This window comes from Staurois parvus, unplaced genomic scaffold (assembly GCF_062004578.1).
Source record: "Staurois parvus isolate SC_StPar_1 unplaced genomic scaffold, SC_StPar_1.0 ptg001151l, whole genome shotgun sequence".
NCBI classification, from domain to species: domain Eukaryota; kingdom Metazoa; phylum Chordata; class Amphibia; order Anura; family Ranidae; genus Staurois; species Staurois parvus.
In genome coordinates, this window is record NW_028318947.1 from 98,575 (window position 1) to 113,626 (window position 15,052).

A 15,052-nucleotide genomic window follows, 5' to 3' on the forward strand; every position below is an offset into this window, starting at 1 on the left:
GAGATTAAATTACACACAGGTGGACTCTGTTTACAAATTAGGTGACTTCTGAAGGCATATGATTCCACTAGATTTTAGTTAGGAGTATCAGAGTACAGCTGAATACAAATGCACGCCACGCTTTTCAGATATTTGTGTACAAAAAAAAAAAAATTAAAAACCATTTATCATTTCCAATCCACTTCACAATTATGTGCCACTTTGTGTTGGTCTATCACATAAAATCCCAATAAAATACATTTACGTTTTTGGTTGTAACATGACAAAATGTGGAAAATTTTTCAAGGGGTATGAATAATTTTTCAAGGCACTATACATTGGCAGTTAAACCGCTTCCCATATTTATCTGTTGGTTTTTAATAAAAACTAAAACTTGACACTTGGCAAGGTGAAAACAGGATTGCAGTAGAAGTATTTAAGGTATTTGTTTTGTGAGCTGGGAAGGTACCTGAGTTGGGTGGGGCTGGGGGGTTGGTTAGGGGACTGCAGGCAGGAGAGTCACTCTAGTAGTTAAAGCTGCCCAAAGATTGATCGAAATTCGTGTTCAGTAGGGACCGGCCAAATTTTCCTCCACTTGTGGTCATTCTGGCGGAACAGAAGTTGATCTAAAGAGCAACTTCTGTGGAATGGGATTCTTGGAAAACATTTTTATCGGTCACCTACTAATCAATTTATTATTACAACAGAGGAATCCTGCTGTCAGAAAACAATGGCCCGATGGGGAGGAATCCTCCAGCCATTTCGCGTGTATGGATGGGGGGAATTTGTTTTTTGTTTTTTTGTTTTTCGATCAGCCCGCTGGCTGATTGAAAAACAGAGGCATCTATGGCCAGCCTTAGGTGCACTCAATAGGCAAATCAGTAACCTAGATTAGGTAGGTGCATTCCAGAAATGTGTCAATTACTTTATAAATGTCTTTGACAGGTGAACCCATTCCAACAGAAGAGGTAAAATGATGTATATTGCCATTTTTGGCACAAGTTTACTTTTCATCCTGCAGAATTGCTCCATACTATGACTCAGCAGCACCCACAGCATGCCAAGTTTTATCACCAGCAAGGATGTTAATTAACACCTTTTCTTTGCCAAGGAGCATGTAGGGGGAATACTGAGCACTGGAGGGGTTAAAGGATCTGTTTTCTCAAGGTAGCCCCACAAAAGTAGCTTTTATGATGCAGTACTCTCCCTTGCATCCTCTTTACTGGGATATAAATGTAAGTCTGGCGGTTTTCTCCTGTCTTATTCATCCGATGTAGCCTTGTAATAGCTGATAACTATGCCAAGCCTGCGTGGTGCATAGTTTTTATTTTATAGCCCAGTAGTAAAACCATCAGATTAGATCCAGGTGAGCACATAGTGGATGACTTATTAAAAAAGAAATCTCAATGTAGGCCGTCATGACTGTGCAATAAATGTTGCCTTCAGACAGTCTTATGTCTATGGGTATTGCACACAGATGCCTGCTTCTAGGGAGAACAGTTGTTGGGAAACCATACCCTGTGCTGTTTATTCTCTCTAGTGATGAGTGGTGCCGGAAGCATCTACCACTGTTATCATCCACCTTCTCCTCTTTGTTCACACCAATATTCGTAGAGAGGTAGGTACCAGTCTGACTGCCCTCAGTTGTCTAGAGGCACCTTACGAAACTCCCATTTTATACAGCAAAATTAAAGTAGAGATCTAATTGAATGAGAACTTGAGTAAGTAAATTCAACATATTGGTAATTCTTTGGATGTATCCTTGTCGGTTCTCAATGTCTATTTAGATATTGGATGGCCACTAGGACTGCACTGGTGGGCAAAGCCTTGCAGGAAGGATTTGTTTGCCATTGTAAGCCTTGGACTAGAACTATGCATTTCTTTTTATGTTGTGGCTCCAATCATCAGATGACACGTTTTTGGGCACCCCAGTATATGGTTTACTCCTCTTTTTGACATTTCCTAAAATGGACCCTTTCACTAGAGCTCACACATCACAGGAGTCCGTAGGACATGTCAGCATTTTCAAATCACATCGTTTTGAGTAAATAAAGAGACATGAAGTCAGGTCCTCCTGACCCACAGATACTTGTCTTGCCAGCACTCCTCCATTGCTTCTTCAGCTGCATCAGCTGACAAAAAGCCTGGTGCCTCGGTGTATGGGAGATCATGTAATCTCCTGCCATGTGACAGTGCTCTGGTTTAGTAGCCAATTGCTAGGTCAGGTCACTGGCATATGGTGAAGGGAGTGATGTATGTGCTCCGCCTAGCATCCAATACTAGTTGACACTGGGAATTTTGGTGCTGACTGCGAAAGAAGGAATTGCTGGGAGCTCTAACAAGGTATCTATCATTAGTTTGGGGGGCTTTACACAAATGCCATCACTTTACCCTGTTTTGGCAAATTGGCATCACCCTTGAATTGGGGGTGTCTACCTTGTTTTGGCCTTAAAAATGAATCGAAACATTGATCCCCAGATACATCATGGCACCTTTTTCCTGGATGTTTTTCACATTATGAACGATCAACATTGTGAGAATTTCTCATTTAAGAGTTTATACAACTGGAAACTTGGTAGCATCACATAATATGTGAAGCGCAAAAAACCTTTCCGCTGCATGGTGGATTATGACCCTTGGACAAGATGGCCGAGTCTGTCTTGAAAAGTGTGGCTAAATTTTGTGTGGAACCTAAAAACTTAAACAAAATGTACTTCCTTACCTTATGTGACCTCTTGATTCTGGCCCGGGTGCATTGTGCAGCACAAATGTGTCATCAAAGCATTTCTGGATATAATCTTTTGGATGGCAGCTCCTCAGTGATGTCTTATTATAATAGAATGCTGACAAGTCACCTCTGTGTGTTTTTTTTCTGTCTGCAGAATTCTATACGACACAACCTGTCATTGAATAAGTGCTTTCTGAAAGTGCCTCGATCCAAGGATGACCCTGGAAAGGTAACTGGCCTCATTCCTGCGTTTTAATGTCACTCTTGCAGAGAGATGTACATTAATATACATCTATTAATGATACGTGGTTATCAAAAAGAATCTGTGAGCACAGAAGTAAGATTGCTGTCATTGTTGACTTGCTATTGAAGAAGCATCCTCTGGGCCTGTCAACCTTGTCCTTCCTTCACTTCATGGCAAATCAATGACCTGACGCAACTATGTGTCTGTCAAGTGTCCCAAAGCTTCACTTGCTGCTGTTCCAGGTCAGTGACTTACTGAGTAATTAGTGATCTGGACGCTGGGATAAGACTGAGATCAAGCTACCCAGTCAAAAAAAAAATTACGGATACCTTTCTGGGGGGCAGTTTGTTAAATATCCTTTTGTTCAAGACCTACAGGTGCCACTTCTATCCAGCACTTTCAGATGTGTTGTATCGCATGCATCCTGAAATGTCAGCTTGGTTAGTGTCAGAGTATAAAGTCCCTACAGATGCTAATCTGTCTCCTGCCTAGCACAAGTTAGATAACTGACGATTCTTCTGGGCTTCTGGTGAAAAGTAGTAAAGCCAGCCATAGATTATTATTATTATTATACAGTATTTATATAGCGCCAAAGGGTATGCTCAGCGCTGTACAATAGCGAGGGGGACAGAACATGAGACAAGACAGTAACAATACAATACACGAGGGGTTCGAGGGCCCTGCTCTTTCGAGCTTACAATCTAGGAGATATGGATTGAATCTTGGCTGGTTCCACATGTACCGGCTGAGATTTGATCCATCTATGGGCAGGCTGCTTGTACTGAAGTCGATCCATCAATAGACTTCAATACAACCAGCCTGTCTGATTTTTTTTTGTCATGTAATCACTGCCGGCGACTATATCCGCTAGCAGTGATCATTGTGTTCTGCCGGCAAGGAAGGCTCCTCACTGACAGGACACAATTGCGCTGCAGGAGTAGTTCCCTCATCAACACTGAATATGTAGATGGGGGAATCACGCAATTTTCTTTCCTTCCACCCGTGGAAGCTGTCCCCGCCAACAGAACACAGTGATTGCTAGCGGCTATAACCGCGCTAGGAATAATTGCATGTAAAGTCCAGCAGGCTAGTTGTACCCAAATTGAACGATCGATCAGCTTGGATACATTCAGCCTGCCTGTACATTGGTTCGACTCGCATGCAGTTCCTGCTGAACTGGCTGAGATTTGAACTGTCTATGGCCGGCTTTAGACACACATCAGCCATGAGATGGGAGGGCTGCTGTAGGAGTCTCATACAATGACACATCTGCTCTGACACAGAAAATACAAGTAAATAGTAATGCCTTATTTAAGCAATTCAAGAGTCAAGATCTAAATTCTTTCAAATGTTCATTTATGGACTGGTTCCCTTTACGGATATCCAGCACAACTTTCCATAACCATATCTGATAATATCCTCCTTTTGTAAAAACTGCTTTGTGATTTTGAAGTTTTCTCATGTAGAGTTGGTATGATGATGAACCCTATTTGCAGCCTGCAGCAACTAAAAAGCACTCTTTGTTTTCTAGGGTTCCTATTGGGCAATAGACACAAATCCAAAGGAGGATGCGCTACCAGCTCGGCCAAAGAAGAGGCCGCGATCTGGAGAGCGGGTATGTACTCCTGTCTCTGCTTCTGGTAGCCAAGGAATGCAGAGAAGGTGGCTGCTGCACCTGCAGAACTTTTATTCATTAAAATAACTAATTTAAACACCGAGCACACAGCCTGCCTACATAATGCCTATATTTTGTCCTGGATTTAATTATGTGCTTTCAGAAAATATATTGTATTGTGGGTTTTTAAGACCAAAATTGCAATTTTTAATATGTGAGCTAAAAAGGCCCAGTCGTGAAAGGGTTGGAGGCTTCAATGTGTTTCTGGAAATGAAGAGAGGACTCATACTGGGCATGTAGGAGTTAAACACATGCTACCCTGCCTAGCAGGTCTCAATTGGGGAGCCCCTTGCTGCTCCAAAGTGGGGTGGAAAAGCCCGTACATCTAGGTGACTTCATCATAGTGACATTATATACAGCTGAGAATGAAACTATGCAAATGCAAACTTGGGCAATAAAAGAAACTATTCAAGACATTTCAGAGAGCAGACATAACGCAGCCGCCGAGAAAGATGTTGCCACTCAGCAATGAATGAGGAAATCAGACCAGGCCGAACCTCTCTAGTGGAGATACGGTCACAGAGTGTGACAAATGTCTTTAATTTTCTCCCGTCAGCAGCAGAATCCTGCATTTGTCAAGGTTGTTTTGCCATGGCCTTTGCAAGCTACAGGACAGACTCCGGACTCAAACACGCTTTGTTCCCGTTGTGCTTTTGGTAACAAAAATAATGAACTTAATAAATAAACTGCATTTTAGATTCAGCTGGTATAAGTGCCCTGAACTGCAGAAATAAAGCTGGACATAGATGGATCAAAATTTAGCTGGTTTAGTGGAGACTGTCCAAATGTTGAACGATCAGTCAGTTTTCCAACAGTCTCATGGAAACATTTTTTTTTTGATCACTGGCTGCAACACTGATCAGTGTTCTGACAACAGACTAAATGAGGGAAAAAAAAAATGAAAGGATTCCACCATCCACACAAGCCGGGTGGATGGAGGAGTCCTCCCTGTTGAGACATTGTATTCTGACAGCTGGGACTCTCCACCATCAGAATACAATGATCATTGTCTGCAGCTGCTGACTAAGATTCATTTTCCAACAAGCCCATTCGACAGAACTCAATTGTTAGACTTCTGCTGAGTGGAAGCAGCTACACGTTGATCGAAATTCAGCTAGTCCCCGCTGATCCGCCTGAATTTTAATAATCTATGCCAGTTTAAGAGTTTGTATGCTGCTGCTTCTTGCTTGATCAATCAGCAGGTGGGGGATCATAGATCAGGGCTTGAAATGCCCGCTCGCCAAATGCGAGGGGAAATCCCGTAGTGGTGAGCACAGATGGAGCGGGTGGCTTGCAATGCGATCCCCGGGGATCGATTTGTGCTCCAAGCCTTGTTGTGAAGCCGACTTCCGGTTTCTTCTTTGCCGCCGCGGGGGACACGAGGAGAGGCCCGCTCTCCATCACCTTGGGGAACATGAGGCCCGCTCTGCACCGCCTTGGGGAACAAGAGGCCCGCTCTGCACCGCCTTGGGGGACACGAGGCCCGCTCTGCACCGCCTTGGGGGACACGAGGCCCGCTCTGCACCGCCTTGGGGGACACGAGGCCCGCTCTGCACCGCCTTGGGGGACACGAGGCCCGCTCTGCACCGCCTTGGGGGACACGAGGCCCGCTGTCCACCGCCTTGGGGGACACGAGGCCCGCTGTCCACCGCCTTGGGGGACACGAGGCCCGCTGTCCACCGCCTTGGGGGACACGAGGCCCGCTGTCCACCGCCTTGGGGGAAAATGACTTGTGTATGGCCAACTTAAGGTGATCTGCTTGCATGCACACTACAAGTCGTTACTCATTGTCACAGTTAGAGTGGAGCACCACTCAATTGTTTTAAGTTTTGTATAGAGAGAAAAAGGGCTAGAACCTATGTATTTTACTGTTGTCTCTGTCTGGCCTGGTGAGATTACAAAGACTAAGAAATTGGGTACAATGCCCCACCATTTACACTGTTATTGCCAACATCCCAAATATTGAAACCGACAACTATGGAAATATCCCCCTGGGACATTGAAAGGCAAAAAAAGTGTGTACACAGGTATAAAACAATAAATGTTTATTGCAACAAATTATTTTTTGATAAAAAGAATCGAAAGACTCAGTGAGGTTGAGCTGCAGTACAACAATGCATGACTTAAAAGTAGAAAACATACACGGTGTGCATATTCTGACAGTCTGACAGCCGGGGGTGGGGTTGGAGGCGGACCTGGGCAACTGGTGGAGAGTAAGGTTTGTGCCTGGCTAGTAGGTCTAGACTCAAATTTTTAATCCCTGATCACTGTCATCCTTAGTCCTCATGCACACTGGACATTTTTACAGTGGCTGTTTTTGGCTTTTGAGGTTTTTTTTGTTTTTTTTTACAACCAGTAAACTCCCCAGCATGTTATCCTATGTGTCCATGCACAGACTGTAATCAATGTTTTTTGACTGGAAAAATAACCCAGAACTAGTGGGTTTCTAGAGGAGTTTTTTTAGCTGTAAAAATGCTCTTACACTGAAAAACGCTGTAAATTGCAGCAAACCAGCATTTTTGGGCTTTCTTTTAGCAAAAAAAAGTGAAAAAACGTGGCTAAACAATATTGCAAAAGTGCTGAAAAACTGCACAACTAACGTTACCAGCGTTATTAAACTGCCCCGTGTACATGGAGCCTTAACGTGTATGTTGTATGTTTTGGATAGAGTAGGAAAGTGTTTTTTGCTTTACTTCTTGTCCCAGATGTACAAGAGAGAGGTAGAGGAAATCCCCCAAAATGGACCAAATTTCTCTTGCTGGCAGATGTCTTAATTAGAAGATTTTCCCTCTCTTACATTTGGGTTTTCCTTTGTTTGTTTTTTTTGGGGGGGGGGGGGGGTTTCTGGTGACAAAAAACGGGGGGTTTGTAAAAATAGAGGAGTGACTCTTTCCAAAGGGAGCTCAAACAGCAAAGTTTCCCTCTCCCACCTCTCTCCCATTAGTCTCTCTCTCCTCCCCTCTCTCTCCTTCTCCTCCCCTCTCTCTCCTTCTCCTCCCCTCTCTCCCCCCCTCCCCTCTCTCTCCTTCTCCTCCCCTCTCTCTCCTTCTCCTCCCCTCTCTCTCCTTCTCCTCCCCTCTCTCTCCTTCTCCTCCCCTCTCTCTCCTTCTCCTCCCCTCTCTCTCCTTCTCCTCCCCTCTCTCTCCTTCTCCTCCCCTCTCTCTCCTTCTACTCCCCTCTCTCTCCTTCTCCTCCCCTCTCTCTCCTTCTCCTCCCCTCTCTCCCCTTCTCCTCCCCTCTCTCCCCTTCTCCTCCCCTCTCTCCCCTTCTCCTCCCCTCTCTCCCCTTCTCCTCCCCTCTCTCCCCTTCTCCTCCCCTCTCTCTCCTTCTCCTCCCCTCTCTCTCCTTCTCCTCCCCTCTCTCTCCTTCTCCTCCCCTCTCTCTCCTTCTCCTCCCCTCTCTCTCCTTCTCCTCCCCTCTCTCTCCTTCTCCTCCCCTCTCTCTCCTTCTCCTCCTCTCTCCTCTTTCTCCTCTCCTTGTCCTCCCCTTCTCCTCCCCTCTCCCTCCTTCTCCCCCCTTCTCCTCCCCTCTCCCCCCTTCTCCCCCCTTGTCCTCCCCTCTCCCCCCTTCTCCTCCCTTCTCCCCTCAATTTACTAAAATAGACACTTATTAAGCCACTTGAATCTGTGCTCATTTCAGTGAACCGATTATTACAGAAAAATGATCAAAAATGCAATTTCTGCTGTATGATTGAAGCAAATACAGCTTCAGTGGCCGAATGAAATATTCTACTCGTTTGGTAAACCAGCTTCAACCAAGCTTCTAGTCCCTCGCCTTCCTCATACTACTTCTTCTCTTGTTTCCTTCCTTCTGCTGCTCTGATATGCCCACATATGACTGTTCTAGAAAGGTGTTACTGACATGAAGGTCGTCGGATGACTCAGTTCAATATGAAAATGCATGTCTTGACTTTTTTAGTTTCAAATTGTAGCCAGAGATATAAGGCAGCCTATTTTTAAGTTTTTTTTTTTTTTTTTTTCTTTTTCTTTTTTTTTTTTCTTCTGAGTGATGCTCAGAGTTTACAAAACTAAATTATTCATATGCTGGATGCATTTTCACATATCTATGAATGCAAAAATCAATGAAGCCTTTTTATTTGTCATTTCAGGCCTCAACACCTTACAGCATCGATTCAGATTCCTTGGGAATGGATTGTATAATCTCTGGAAGTGCCTCTCCGAACATGGCTATTAACACTGTGACTAACAAAGTAAGTGCTCCTTATATTATGGGAATGCAAAACCCACTTGCCGACACAGGCTCCTAAATCTGCAAACTGCTATGTAGTACAACAGTCTGCCTGAACAGGTAGGCTTTCGCATTACTAAGCTTTGATTAATCTAAAGAAAATTGTAAAATATTAAAGTGATGGTAAATGTGAATAAAAAAAAAAACAGGTTTACACTCATTTGTTCTGTGCAATGGAATTGCACTGAGCATCCGTGAACCTCCGGTTTCCGGCTCCACCTCTCTGGCAAGTGCCCCCATAGGAAGCAACTACCTTTGGGGCTATTCATGTGGGCTCACTCCTGAATGCGGGCTCATGTAAGTAAAAGGAAGGGGGGGAGGGGGTAATACTGATCAGCCGATGAGGAGAAAGAGTCCACAGACAGCAGAGGCTGTCAAACATCGCTGGATCAGACGGGCTCAGGGTAAGGATGTGGGGGGGGCCGCTGCACACAGAAGGTTTTTTTTACCTTTATGCATAGAATACATGAAGATAAAAAACCTTGAGCCTTTACAGCCACTCTAAATGACAGCGATTCACCGCCAGTGAATATTTGATGAAAAGTCACATTCACTGCTTAATGAGTAAGCCTCTAAATATACCATTTTCTTAATACTTGTTGTAGATGTAACAATACAATAGTTTAATATGATTATTTGAATGATAGAGTATTGTTTTTACAGAAATCAGTTGCACTAAACAACCATTTCGATAAAAGCAATCATTTTCATTGCAAAAGAATCCATCCTGGAGGGAAATCTGGTGAAATGCAACACAGATTGATGCTTTTCTTTTCAGTGTTGAGTGACTGTTTTCAGGCAAAGGATTGTTGCAAATCACTTATTTTAACATGCAAGGTCAGCATTGGATATCAAATGACTTTAATAAAAATGGAATGGATAGTTTAGGGGGGACCCACAACAATTCATGGCTTGTACATTTTAAGGAGGCTATACAGAGTTTCTTCAGTCAGATTTTTAGATGTATGAACAAGCTGTTTTCTTGGCGCACAGATCCCCAGGAGGGATGGAGAGGTGTCCTGTCCAACCAATTAGATCCTTCTTTTTATTTGTTATGCTGTGGAAGTAAGGGTCTTCACTTTTTAAAAATAAATCACTTTCAGTGGGTGCTAAGGGAGGTGTGTGTTCTTCCTTGAATCTTGATGTTCTTTTATGTATTTCTTCCAGATCTGTGCAGTAAGCTAGGGTGAAACCACTTCTATGCTTTGCCTTTGTTTAGGAGTTCCCTGTAACACAGACCAGTCACTCCGTAAATGGAGAGCGCGCAGCAGTGACTGGTCTGTGTATCCGCCTTCTGTAGTTCTCTGCATTGGGAGGACCTGCTGAGTCCCCCTACCACAGCTCTGCTCTCTGCACATTCTATGTACAGCACATTGATAATATCACCACTAATTTTACAAGGTAAAATCTAGGTTTACAGTGACATTTGGTGAGCACAAAGTGGAATAATATAATTTGTGGTTATTTATAAATATATTTAAATAACTGGCTTTGTGCCTTAGTTTGGCCTAAAAATATGCTGCAGCAGAGAGTAACCAACCAGATAATTGCTGTTATCTTATAACCTGCTGTAGAAGAAAAGGCGGACATGGAGTGCTTGTTTAGCTTTGATTCCCCATTTTTTTTTCTCAAGGTGATAATTAAGCAGATCATGAAAAAGAATGATCTTGAGTGTTTGTTCCCATTTGTCTGTCAGCAGTAATCTTTTGAAGAAGATAGAGGCTTCCTCTTTTAGCAGTAGCAGTGGGAACACATCTTTAGGGAAGTGATGCCTATAGCAAGTTTTATGTTCTTTTTGTCCTAAAACTGTAGTGTCTTATTTATTAAGGATTAAAGTATAACTAAAGGCAAAACTTCTTTTTTTGTTTTGGATAGAGTGGTGAGGGATTAGAATACCTTTTGAGTCTGTTTTTCTTTACATATATATATATATATATATATATATATATATATAATTATTATTATACAGGATTTATAGAGCGCCAACAGTTTGCTCAGCGCTTTACAATAATAATATGAGTGTATGTGTGTGTATGTATATATATATATATATATATATTTTTTTTTTTTTTTGCCTTCACTTTTCTGTCCCATATCCAGTACAGGAAGTGAGAGGAAGTTCTGTGACCTGTTTTTTGGCCAAGAGCAGGCTAAAGCCCTCTGTTAGCTGACATCACTCAGCTGGTCCAGGCTCTGGATCAAGCCAACTTTACAGTTGGGATCCACCCAGATGCCTGGACTGGCAGCTGGCTCAGCCTCTCAGCGAGCCGCTGCCATCCACTACCAACCCCTCCACAGCCCAGCACTTCAGTGAGGAGACTGGGGGGGGCAGAGCAGTGAGCTAGTGACTAACAGTAGTGGCTTAGTACGGAGTGGAGAACTGAGTGGTCAGCCGTGGTTGATTGCTCAATTCTCCGTGCAGTGCTGGTGAGAGACAGAGGTAGCAATAGGTTGATGCTGCATCCACCAAGGTGAGTGTGTATGTATGTATGTATGTGTATATATATAAATTTTTTTTTTTTTTCTAACCCAGTTCCATGTTTCTCTTTTGGTGAATCCCTCTCCTCTCTATCCAAAAAGGAGCCCTGAAGTCAACAATAGCATATATTAAGAAAACGAATAGACAGGAAGAAGAGGAGTTGGTTGGAATGTGTGCCTATACAGAGGCCAACCAAATAAAGATGGGAGAAATGAGATAAGATACAAATGGAAGCTAATTGGAAAATAATTTATTTATTTTCTGAATTACCAGAAATGTGAGCAAGGGAGTCAAGCTAGTAAGTTACTAGCATTTATAGCTGAAAAACAAACTGCTACTTTGGCGAGGAATAAAGAAGGGGAGATGGTGTATACGGCTACTTTAATGTTTCTATGAATATTAGGTCTCCATGTATACGACAAGGTTAAATTGTACAGATAATGAAAAGGCGCAATATTTGAAGTAAATAGAATATCCTAGTTTGACAGAGGAACAAGCTAGAATGCTGGAGAAAGAGATCACAGAGATGGACGTGTGAAAGGCAAATTATCAGGCCCGGATGGTATTCCATTGGAGGTGTATATTCGGTATATACACTGTTCCAAAAAATTAAAGGGACACTTTTTAATCAGAGTATAGCATCAAGTCAAACTCCTGGGCTATTGATCTGGTCAATTAAGTAGCAGAGGGGGTTGGTAATCAGTTTCAGCTGCTTTGGTGTTAATGAAATTGACAACAGGTGCACTAGATGGGCAACAATGAGACGACCCCCAAAAGGAGAATTGTTTACTGGTGGAGGCCACTGACATTTTTTTTTTTCTTATCTTTTCTGACTGTTTTTCACTAGTTTTGCATTTGGCTAGGGTCAGTGTCACTACTGGTAGCATGAGTCGATACCTGGACCCTACAGAGGTTGCACAAGCAGTCCAACTCCTCCAGAATGACACATCCATATGTGCCATTGCCAGAAGGTTTGCTGTGTTTCCCAGCACAGTCTCAAGAGCATGGAGGAGATTCCAAGAGACAGGCAGTTACTCTAGGTGAGCTGGACAGGGCCATAGAAGGTCCTTAACCCATCAGAAGGACTGGTATCTGCTCCTTTGTGCAAGGAGGAACAGGATGAGCACTGCCAGAGCCTTACAAAATGACCTCCAGCAGGCCAGGGTGTGAATGTCTCTGACCAATCAATCAGAAACAGACTCCATGAGGGTGGCCTGAGGGCCCGACGTCCTCTAATGGGCCCTGTGCTCACTTCCTGACACCATAGAGCTCGATTGGCATTTGCTGTTGAACACCAGAATTGGCAGGTCCGCCACTAGCACCCTGTGCTTTTCACAGATGAGAGCAGGTTCACCCTGAGCACATGTGACCGTCTTGAAAGGGTCTGGAGAAGCCATGGAGAACGATATACTGCCTGTAACATCGTTCAGCATGACCATTTTGGGAGTGGGTCAGTGATGGTCTGGGGAGGCATATCCATGGAGAGATGCACAGACCTTTACAGTCTAGGCAATGGCACCTTGATTTTCCATTAGGTATTGAGATGAAATCCTTGGACCCATTTTCAGACCCTAGGTTGGTGTAATGGGTCCTGGGTTCCTCCTGGTGCACGATAATGACCAGCCATGTGGCGAGAGTATGCAGGCAGTTCCTGGATGATGAAGGAATTGATACCATTGAATGCCCCCCACTCTTACCTGACCTAAATCCAATAGAACACCTCTGGGATATCCTTTTTTTCGTTCCATCCGACACCCCAGGTTGCACCTCAAAATGTCTAGGAGCTCCTGTGATGCCCTGATCCAGATCTAAGAGGAAATACCTCAGGACACCATCTGGCGTCTCATTAGGAGCATGCCAGATGTTGTCAGGCATGTATACAAGCACCTAGGGGCCATACAAATTACTGAGTACCATTTTGAGTGGCTGCAATGAAATTTTAGAAAAATGGACTAGCCTGCTGCATCATTTTTTCACTTTGATTTTCGGAGTGTTTTTGAATTTAGTATTCTGTAGGTTGATAATTTTCATTTCCATCAAACGATGGGGCATCCTTATTTTCCAAACACATTACCCAGTCCATATCAGTATAGATAACCAACATGATATTTTTCCCCATTGAGATTTGATGTGTTTTCAAAGTGTTCCTTTAATTGTTTTGAGCAATGTAGAAATATCGCTGCTTTTAACTACGATATATGCAGAAGCCTTTAAGCATGGTGAATTGCCTACATCGATGTATGAAGCCACAGTGGTGTTAATTCCAAAGCCAGATAAAGACTTAAGGGAATGTGCCTCATAGAAGCCAATTTCCCTATTCAACAGTGACTATAACATTTTGGCAAAGATTCTTGCAGGAAGGCTTAATAATGTTATTCCATCTATTATTCATAGCGACCAAACTGGCTTCATACCAAGGAAGTCGACATCCATCAACATAAGAACACAGCTGATGAGAGAATAAATACCAAAGACATATGACCTTGCATCTTTAGATACAGCTAGGGCCTTCGATTCTATTGAATGGCCGTTCTTACAGAAATCACTGGGACATTTTGGGTTTGGTGAAAAAATTTAGAAAATGGACTACTATCATTTTTAGCCAGCCATGTTAGAATTTGTTGATGAATGGATTACTATCTCCCACAATAAGTCTACATAGAGGGACAAGGCAAGGGTGCCCATTATCTTCCCATCTTTCTGCTTTAGCAATAGAAACGTTGACCTTGAGATTTAGGAAATCTGAAGAATTTAAAGGAATACCTATGGGGGATAGTAAGGAAGTAATAGGCCTTTATGCAGATAATATCATTTTATATATGAGATGCACAGAAAAAACTTTGGTAGAGGCAATGAAAATAATAGATAATATTGGAAACTACTCGGTAAAAAAAATTAATTGGCAGAAATCTGTTTTGATGCCAATTGTTTAAGATGCTCATGGGGAATGAGGATTCTTGTCCTCTGCTGAGGATAGTGGATTCATTCAAATATTTGGGCATATACATTACTTTGAATCCAAATGAGTTTCTGGTGGCTAATGTGTATCCTCTATTGGAACAGATTAAACGTAAATTAGGAACATGGACAAAACTACCATTGTCGGTGGCAGATAGAATACAACTAATTAGGATGATAGTGTTCCCTAAATGTTTACATGTATTTTCTCACTCCCCTGTGATTATACCCAAACATAGATTTAGAAAGTTGAATTCTCAATTTATTAAATTTATATGGGCCAATGGTAGGACAAAATTAAAAGAATCAACACTTCAACGACCAAAGAAGGAAGCAGGGATGGCACTTCCAGATATGCATTTATATTATTTGGCAGGACAATTGAAAAATCTACAGGTATGGGTAAAACAAGAGAGGGAGGACTGTAAAAATATTTATTAAAAATCCTTCAATTATATGAATTAATAGTTGGAGACAACGTTTTCGAAGTTACCTATGGTCAGGTTTCCCTTTTTTTTACGTTGGCAAGAGCAGTATGGAATGAGGTTAAGAAATAGGATTTAAAGATATACCCCAGGATAGGATTTAAAGATGTACCCCAGGAATCCCCAATGCAGAATAATCCATCTTTAGAACAGCTAACTGGAATTGTAGATGGGAAGTTTTGGAAACAGGAAGGGATATCAACGTTGGCACACATGTACGAACAAGGGCTTATGCGAATATTTGAGGAAACAACAT

General features: G+C 42.7%; 1 protein-coding gene across 1 annotated transcript in view; it reads left to right on the forward strand.

The window, feature by feature from the left end:
• The window catches only part of LOC149439148 (forkhead box protein J3-like), a 115,349-nt gene that overhangs the window by 75,860 nt on the left and 24,437 nt on the right, over positions 1–15,052 (forward strand). Inside the window, exons 4-6 of the mRNA XM_089659385.1 lie at positions 2,862–2,936; positions 4,483–4,566; positions 8,735–8,836. Of these exons, the coding sequence (XP_089515511.1) occupies positions 2,862–2,936; positions 4,483–4,566; positions 8,735–8,836 (261 nt within the window). The remainder of the gene's footprint in view (positions 1–2,861; positions 2,937–4,482; positions 4,567–8,734; positions 8,837–15,052) is intronic.